The sequence below is a fragment of the Daktulosphaira vitifoliae genome, unplaced genomic scaffold (assembly GCF_025091365.1).
Source record: "Daktulosphaira vitifoliae isolate Bord-2020 unplaced genomic scaffold, ASM2509136v1 Scaffold_4, whole genome shotgun sequence".
NCBI classification, from domain to species: domain Eukaryota; kingdom Metazoa; phylum Arthropoda; class Insecta; order Hemiptera; family Phylloxeridae; genus Daktulosphaira; species Daktulosphaira vitifoliae.
In genome coordinates this window covers 13,169,655-13,179,398 of record NW_026099575.1, presented here as the reverse complement: position 1 = coordinate 13,179,398, position 9,744 = coordinate 13,169,655, and the positions used below count along the sequence as shown (strand labels likewise).

Sequence of the window (9,744 nt, the reverse complement as noted above, 5' to 3'; positions counted from 1 at the left end):
TTTTAGTTTTATGTTATGATAGTAGTTACTATCATTATCATGGTTGTAACGGGTAACGGGAAATCAGGGTTCGATTCCGGGGAGGGAGTCTGAGAAACGCCTCCCACATCCAAGGAAAGCAGCAGACGCGTAAATTACCTNCGGGAAATCAGGGTTCGATTCCGGGGAGGGAGTCTGAGAAACGCCTCCCACATCCAAGGAAAGCAGCAGACGCGTAAATTACCCACTCCCGGAACATGGAGGTAGTGACGAAAAATGACGATACTGGATTCATCCTTTGTAATCGGAATGAATGAGTTCTATATTTTTAAATAAGAATAAAGTGTGTTAATATATATTTTTAATAGTAATTAGAATATATATATACATGAAAAACGACTTAAGTACTTAAACCCAACCGTGTTTTGTGGGCGGGCGGGTCATACATACATATAGGTGAGACTAATATAAGCGTGTTAAAAACTGCGCTTTTTAGCCGAATGGACAAAAATCGTATCACAAGCAGCGAGTTGTCATCAGTGACCGTGTCGTTATCTTAATGATCCATTACAGCGGCATTTTAAATTCTCCGAAAAATAGAAATATTTATTTATATGCCACAGTAAAACATTATTTGATTTTGCAAACATCAATTCTGCCTATCGATAATATCGAGATGTATAAATATTTCCTTACTGATCTAATAAAGTTACGGCAAATCCGTGTTTTTTAGTGAAGGTTCATCTTGGCATGCTCAGATTTCGATAAATTTCTTTTATTTGAAAGCTCTACCTGGACACTGTAGAAATTATTCGCGAAAGCTATCGTAAACTATAGTTTTGCGGTGAGCTTTTGAAGTCACAACGTCTTAAATGAAAACGCTTACAGTCGCTAATGAATTACGATTTAATATTAATTATTGGACCAATATTTTTGTATAATACATCAAAAGATTCCAAATTATACTTTGTTAAAAATGTAACGCACAAATATTCAAAAAGCTACCTTCAAGATTTTTATTTAATTTTTTTTTAAGTATAAATATCTCAAAATAAATCGAGAATTATAAGTAACTAAAATCTAGCACATTGGGATGGCATAGTTGGGTTCAGTTTATATGATATCTGACAGTGATTAAAATTACTATCATGAAAAACATTTGGATGCAAATCTGTAGACAGTGTTTAAATTTAAAAAATTAATGGATTATTCTTAAAGCTACATAATCTCCTATTTGATTATTTACATTCTGATTACAAGTTTTATGATTTATAAAAAATAAATAAGAATAAATAAATGAATATATATGTATATGTATATCTCTTTCTTCTAATGGTCTTGCCTTTTCGTTTTACCAATAGTAATGTTAAGACTTGTTATTATATCAGTGCGTCAGTATTAGTGCGACAACGGCCACAATAACCTATCCACTAGCTCCGCTCAATGTCCGGTCAATTAATTATAAATTGTATAGAATTTATATTTGTGAATTAATAAATCATTTTTATATTAATTACATAAAATCACATTGTTGAGGATTTTAAATTATATTATACAGTCCGCTAATTATAAAAACAGAAATAAAATAACACACGAACCATTACGTGGCGTTAACATATGGTCCTATCGGTACGGTTCAATTTAAGTGCGATCGTGAATCATTACGCGACTGAATTTGCAAGGATTAAATAAAATACTACCAGGAGTATTAGTATTTTTAAATATAAAATATATTTATTCAGTAATTGAATAACAAAAGTAAACACAAAAACAACATTTCACCAAATGCACAGACTAATTTAATGAAACTAATTTTAATTACACACACTAATACAACCGCACTAAACGGAGCGCTGCCACCTACTGACTGACTGGTGTGTTTACCTGGCGGTGAACAGCCCTTTCAATGTATAATTTTATGATAACATTCGGCCATCCTTACAACTAAGTGTCCTCACTTAGTAACATAATAAAAAAAAATAATAATAATACTACATGATGAACACAATATTAACAATATCACATAATAACCCAAAAATAATTAATAATATTACATAATAAAAATTCAATAAAAAAAAATCATATTATAAATTGTAGTCCCTTAGATATTTTGATGTTTGTTTCTTTCGGTTAGATCTTCTTATCTCTGTTTGCTGTATGCTGGCTTCCTCGTCGCTGTTAATTGTATCTCCATCCTGGTCTGTGTCTTCTTCCTTGTTTGTGTCTTCCTCCTGGCTTGTGTTTTCTTCCTTGGGTAAATGGTACGCTTTAAGATTTGATACATGTGCTACTGTTGTATAGTGATGGTTCCCTTTGTTGGACAAGGCCGTTACCTGATAACTATCATTGGGATATGATTTCATTATCACTAGTGGACCTCTAAACTTTTTTTGTAACTTTGTTGACTCTCCAGTTTGTTCAGGAGCTCTCTTTAGGTATACAATATCTCCTATGTTATATTTTATAGTGATATTGTGTCCAGTATTATACCTTAACTTTCATAGTTCATGCTGCTTTTTAATTCTTTCTTGTACTTCTGCTTGAATGTTACCAGTAATTTACCATTGTTCATTTTTTTCGGTTATGCTTACTAAAGCTCCTCCTTCAATGTTAGCATAATATCCATATAACACATGAAAAGGTGTGTCGCCAATTGTTCTATTATGTGAATTATTCAATTGACATTGAACAAGTTCAAGTTTTTGATCCCAGTTTCTTTCTTCTTCCATGTTAACTTGGATCACAGGTACTAACACTGCATTTATTCTTTCTACTTGTCCATTTGACTGTGGGTGCCTCACTGAGATTAAAAAATGTTGCATTCCTGTTGCAGTGCAATAATCTGCTATTTTNTTCCTGTTGCAGTGCAATAATCTGCTATTTTTTTTGAAGTGAAACAACTCCCTCTATCACTTATGAGTCTCTTTGGTAAACCATACTCCAAAACAAATAGTTCCAGACATTTCAGAAAAGCCTTAGTACTTGTATTTTTCACTGAAAATAATCTGACAAACTTGGTAAGGTTATCTATGATTACTAATACATGACAGTTACCTTTTCTTGATTTTATAAATGGTCCTATATGATCTACATTAATAACTTCAAACGGTCTTCTACCTGGAGTGATAGGATGTAATTCACCCGGTCTTTTCCCTCTTGGTATATTAAATAACAAACATTCTGGACAACAAGTTATATGGTATTTGACATATCTTCTCATTCTTGGAAAGTAATACCTCTCTTGAATTTTCTTAACAGTCCCATCAACTGCAAAATATCCAGCAAGGTCATAATATATTATTACAAGACTTTTCTTCATACAGTTTGGTACTTCCTAAAGGTATTTTATATTTTCTCCATCAGTGATAACTCGATATAACAAATTGTTTTGTAAATTGAAGTTTTGGACACGTTTTTCTTGTTTTTTTGTACGTTTATCTGGTGATAATTTTAAAATTGAAATTAAATCAGCTAATCTTGGATCACTATTTTGCATTGCTGCAACCTCATCCTCTTCTTTCCTAATAGACAACACTTCCAGATAATCTTCAATTAATTCTTCCATTGTATCCACTGGATCATCAACTGGTGCTCTACTAGTTGCATCTACATGTGCCATCTTCTCACCAGGTCTATATTTGATTTCATAGTCGAATTCACTTAACATTGAAACCCATCTTGCTATTTGTGGATTTGAAGTTTTTTTGGTGACTAAGTGAGTAATAGCTTGACAGTCTGTTACAATAGTAAAGTGTATACCAATTAATAGATGTCTCAGTCTATTTTTACTCCAAATCACAGCCATAAGTTCTAGTTTGTTAAGTGGTACATTGATACAGTCTCAGTTGTTTTCTTGGAAACGGCATAGGTAAGATGCATTTTATCGTCTGAGCCTTCCTGTAATAACAGTTCACTGAGTCCCACAGCACTCGCATCACAATGTAGTTCTGTTCGGTCCTTAGAATTGTACAACTTAAGTATTGGTTCTTGAGTCAAGTTCATTTTCAGCTTTTCAAACGCAGTTTGTTGATCGGGTCCCCAAACAAATATCTTATCCTTCTTCAATAGGTCACTTACGGGTTTTGCATTCCTTGCATAATCAAATACAAATTTGCGAAAATAGCCCGTTAATCCTAATAATCTCCTCGTGTCATGCTTGTTCTTTGGTGCAGGAAAATCCGATATTGCTTTCATTTTGCCTGAACCTGGAGCTAACCCGTCTGAGCTTATCGTAAAACCCAGGTATTCCACCTTATCACACGCAAATCGACATTTCGATAGTTTAAGTGTGAGCTTTGCATTCGTTAATGCCTTAAAACGGTTTCAAGTTTGAACAACATGTCTTGAATATCCTTGGCTGGAATTAAAACATTATGTAAGTACCAGACCGCCACTTCATTTCTTAATGGTCCCAACACTTTTGCCATTAGCTTTGAAAAAACATAAGGTGCATTTGTAAGCCCAAACATCATTCTTTGAAATTGGCTTGTTTTTGTTGGGGTTATGAATGTAGTCTTGCGTTTAGCTGNTTGGGGTTATGAATGCAGTCTTGCGTTTAGCTTCTTCAGTCAATGGTACTTGTAGATACCCAGATGCCAAGTCTAGAACACAAAATATTTTAGCTTCTGATAGTCCTTGCAATTGATCATCTATGTCAGTTATAGGAAATGTTTTTTTTTTGTTTGTTGGTTAAGTTTTCTATAATCAACCACCAGTCTCGGTTCACCGTCCTTCTTTGACACTAGTAGTACTGGTGAAGCGTAACACAAATCTGTTTCTGTAACAATTCCTAATCTCTTCCATTCTTTGACAATTGCATCAATTTTTCCCCGTTCTATTTCTGATGTTTTGTAAGGTTTTGATATGACAGGCTGATTGTCATTCTCGATATCCATTGCTATCATGTCTGTACAACCCAACTCTTCCATACATAGTGCAAAACATTCTCTATAATTTTTAATTAATTCGACCAATCTGCTCTTATCCGCAACAGTGATTGTTGGTCCGCATTGAATCATACCTTCATCGATTACTACTGAAGATTCTTTCTCTAATGATTGTTGTACACTTTGTACATAATTTATTCGACCAATATAAGCACCAACTTCTTCTGGTGAATTCATTGAGTGTTTTTCATTCATAAATGGAAATACAATATTATAATCAAAGATCAATTCCTCACTGGTTTTCACAAAAGTAACTGTGTCTTTCTCAGTAAATGTTTGACCAACCAACAAATCATATTCTTGTACATCATCATTAACAACATACAATTCTACCTCCTCTGATACTTGATCAATATTTAACGTCGGCTTGGTCAATCAGCACACAAGATCCGCCTTGATGTTGCCATAAACCATCAACTTACAGTCAGTCGCTTGTATTTCCAATTGATGAAAACATTCCACACTTAATTTTATGATGCATATATCGCATCCAGTTGCTGGTGTACTGTGATTATTAATTGAAATTGATTTAATATAAATATTTCTTGGTATGGCCATCCTTACCACAATTGGTACAGACCATGGGTCTCCTAGGGTTGGGACAGTCTCGTCCAATATGTCCATAATTTGAACAGTTATAGCAGCGGATATTTCGCGAACGAGTAGTTACATTCCCCATCTGATTTTCTAGTTTCTGTGTTGACAAATCTTTTGGTTGCCTAACAGTAATATTATTGAGCGGGGTGGTTTTGTGGAAACGATTATTTCTTTCTTTAAACACCTCTTCAAATTCACGTATATCTCTGATTAAGTCTACTTCTTTTATATGTGAATTGCTTAATAAAATGTTACAAAGCTCCCTTGATAACAATCCTACACAGAGCATTTTTTTGGTTTCTAACGCTGATAATCCCAAACTACGACATAGTCTTAGTTTATCATGAAAATATACGTGTACCGACTCACCCCTTTCTTGCACTCGACTGTCCATGCGTCTCCAATTTCCGTCAAACTCAATTCAGACATAAACATGGCCTTAAATAAGGTTTCAAAAGTCGACCATTGGTCTATTTCAGTCTGTCTTGATATAAATAGTTTTTTGCCGCTCCTTCTAAATTTGATCGAACCGCTTTTAATTTGTACTCATCCGGCCAATTGTGCAAATGTGCGATTTTATTTTAATTACTTTGAGTCATTCTTCAGCCACCGCACAATCGCTACTTTCCCCATTGAAACGTCTGATGTTCTGTTTTAAATCTGAAACCATATTGAACTGTATGCCGGTTCCAAGTCGATCTAATACTTTTTCCAAACTTATGTCTCGTTGGGCATTTTGTTCAATTATCATCCGCATTAGCTCATGAACTCCCGTTTGAGTTAATCCTTTATCCTCGATAGGCATTGTGCATTAATAAATACCAAGTACGATTAATGTCGGCTTAACTTCGTGATAACGGCCTGAACGTATATTATGTTTATCTGATAAGATACTGATAACTCGCACGTTTACCGTTACCGCGTTAATGTACCGTGGCGTGACCACAACTCCACCGTAGTACAACAGTTCTGAGCGACACTAGATCTACTATCCTCTCTAACATGTGGTTACGAAATGATCGTACAAATATATTCGATAATGATCCCACTTCTGATTTTAAATATAAAATATATTTATTCAGTAATTGAATAACAAAGTAAACACAAAAACAACATTTCACCAAATGCACAGACTAATTTAATGAAACTAATTTTAATTACACACACTACTACAACCGTACAAAACGGAGCGCTGCCACCTACTGACTGACTGGTGTGTTCACCTGGCGGTGAACAGGCCTTCCAATGTATAATTTTATGATAACAGTATTGAAGGTAAGTGAATTATATTGTAACATAGTGGTGGATTGTTAAGTAAATCGAGCGTTCGTTGCGCATATATACAAATAGAATTACAAAAACCCAAGTTCAATAGTCAACATGGCAACAGGTGAGGTAAGGAATGAGTTAGCAGTATGCATTATAAGACGAGGACAGATAAAGGCACAGCTGACAAAATTCCAAGCACTTATAAATGAGCTAACAAATCAAAACAATCAAACCCAGATAGGATTGCGGTTGGAAAAAATAAAAGAAAAGTGGAATGAGTTTGATAACATACAAAATAATATTGAAGCGCTTGACCCAAGTGAAGAGAATTTAGAGTATCGTGACATATTTGTTGATACTTATTTTGAAAATGTGGCAAAAGCAGAAGATCTACTTAAAAAAGTTGAAATTCCTATTAATGTTGGTTCAAATAATCACGGCAGGAGGTCTGTTTTTACCATGAAGACAAAATAAAATCCAAAATTTTTTTTTTCATGATAAAGTATATTACATTAGTTATAATTTAAGATATATATAAAAGTGTCAGACTTTTCGTAACACTTTCAAAAGTGTGCTTGAAAAAAATAATTTTTTGTGAAAACGTTATCATTTTGATCCCTCCCTGTGGGCAAGTAATGTCTTACATTTATAAAATCATTATACCAAATGATAAAGTAATTTTGCATTTATAAAAACAAAATTATATTGATTTAATCATTTTTAACAAAGTTGTGACAGTTTCAAGGAAAATAAATTGAAAAAAGTCGAAAATTAGCGATTTTTAAATTTGTNTTTTAAGTAAAAAAAATTGAAAAAATTTCGAAAATTAGCGATTTTTAAATTTGTAATTTTTTTGGAGGTTTCCCCCATTTACGGGGAACGAGGGAATTTTTTTCAATTTTTGAGGGTAATGTCTTCGACTAGATACGATTTGTGATCTTTTGACGTATCATTGAAAGAAATCGGTTCGGTGAGAGCTAATTGCTAATAATAGCAATTAAACTATTAAAACAAACGATAACGACGAGCATACACGTAGTTAATTCTAAAAATACGAATATTTTACTGTATGGACGACGCTACGGGTCGTTCAAAACCCATACATAAGATTGCAGCTTAATGGTACCCACACGCAAACGATTTGGAACCACACTTATAACATAGATTTTGGCATATTGCTCGTGTGTGCATGCGTATCCGTATATAATGAACGAAAACAACTTTAATGTTCGCACACGACAATAACTATTTTACTATTCAAAAACTAGCATTTTTAAAAAAAATGTAGCATGATGAATCTACAATAAATTTTCTTCTTTTAATTAATTTTAGAAGGGGGTGCGATCGTCCCGTCGTCCGAGCCACCACTTACAGTTAGATATCTATACTCAATGACATTATGTTACTAAAGAAACGCTAATCGATGTTACTAAACGGTATGCAACGTAAGACAGTCAAACTATGAATGATGCCCCGATTCCGAACGACAAATGCGCGAGGCGGTTATTTTGAAATGACGAAAGGCGTGGTCGTCACAGATACGGAAAACAATGCCATCTTTGGAGCGTTGAATACGTTTTACGTTCTGTGTGGCGTCCTCTTAAAAACTCAATAATTTGATTAAATTTTTCATTATAAAAAATAATAATTTTGATTTGTTCATTTTTCAAAAAAAAAAAATAAATAAACACATCACGATTATAAAATGGTATTTTTTTTTTGTTTGATTTTCTCAATAATACGTAAAAAATGTTTTATTGTTCCCCGTAAATGATGGAAGTCCGCTATGAATTACTATTTTTAAAATCATTAAATATTTTTTAAAAAAATTACTATAACTTATTGAAAAATGATCAAATCAAAATTATTATTTTTTATAATGAAACCGAAAATTATATGAACAAATATAATTTAAACATTTTTTTTTTGTTATATTTAGTTATACGTTATTCTTGAATTATTAACTAATTATATAGTCTGTATATGTTACTATTTTCTTATTGAGATTGCAGCTCAACAACAAATGTCTCGATTTATCATTCATATTGTCGAAATTAATATCATTTCTACATCCACAACACCAATCACGTGTTGGTNTATTGTCGAAATTAATATCATTTCTACATCCACAACACCAATCACGTGTTGGTATATGTTAGCGACAAATTACACACCATAAGTCAAATCAGCAAGCACAAGTCAAACTCTCACGAAGGTAAACCCAACGAACGCCCTGCACGATTCAGAAACCAAGTGGGGACTCGAAAAAATAAAAGCTAGTGTTTACCCACCTACTAATTGGCTACTTCATCAAGAGTATTTGTCTTTAATGACAGAAGAAGACATTATGGCTTGTGGTAGTAAAATAAAAGAGTCAAACAGTAATAAAATGAAGAAAGCAGAGGAGGTGAATAAACCAATGAGTGAATTAAAGTGCTCATTGATCAATATATGAAACAATACCTTCAAAATCATTCTAACTCTTTCAACGCCAGTAAATCCTTATATTTTTCTTTTTTGGTGGTCTACTTTTTAATTTCGTCCCAATAACTAATTATATAGTCTGTATATGTTGCTACTTTCTTATTGAGATTGCAGCTCAACAACAAATGTCTCAATTTATCATTCATATTGTCGAAATTAATAAAATTATCAGTTCCATATCGATCAAACAATTGGTCCATGGTAATTTCTCCATTAATTTTATCATAAATTTGCAAACCTTAACTGAGTTCTCCCCAATATCATTGTCCGAATACAGTTTTCAAATCATTCATATCTATGGAATTTATAATATCAAGATTAATAATAATAATAATGCCAAACGAAAATAAATGTTTTTTAAACATTTTCAATTATTAAATTTTATTGAAGTAAAATAAAAATGGCTTTGTACAGTCTAGAGTGCTTAAATATATACAAAATATATTATTTATTTTTAAAAATGTTGACA

General features: G+C 32.9%; 1 protein-coding gene across 1 annotated transcript; it reads right to left on the bottom strand.

Annotated features, from left to right (window-relative positions):
• Positions 1 to 4,500: 4,500 nt before the first annotated feature.
• LOC126904956 (uncharacterized) lies at positions 4,501 to 5,102 on the bottom strand. The gene is made up of 2 exons (XM_050684361.1): positions 4,706 to 5,102; positions 4,501 to 4,628 (listed from the first exon to the last, which is right to left on the bottom strand). Exons 1-2 carry the CDS (start codon positions 5,100 to 5,102, stop codon positions 4,501 to 4,503), a joined length of 525 nt encoding a protein of 174 aa, XP_050540318.1.
• Between the last annotated feature and the right edge of the window lie 4,642 nt (positions 5,103 to 9,744).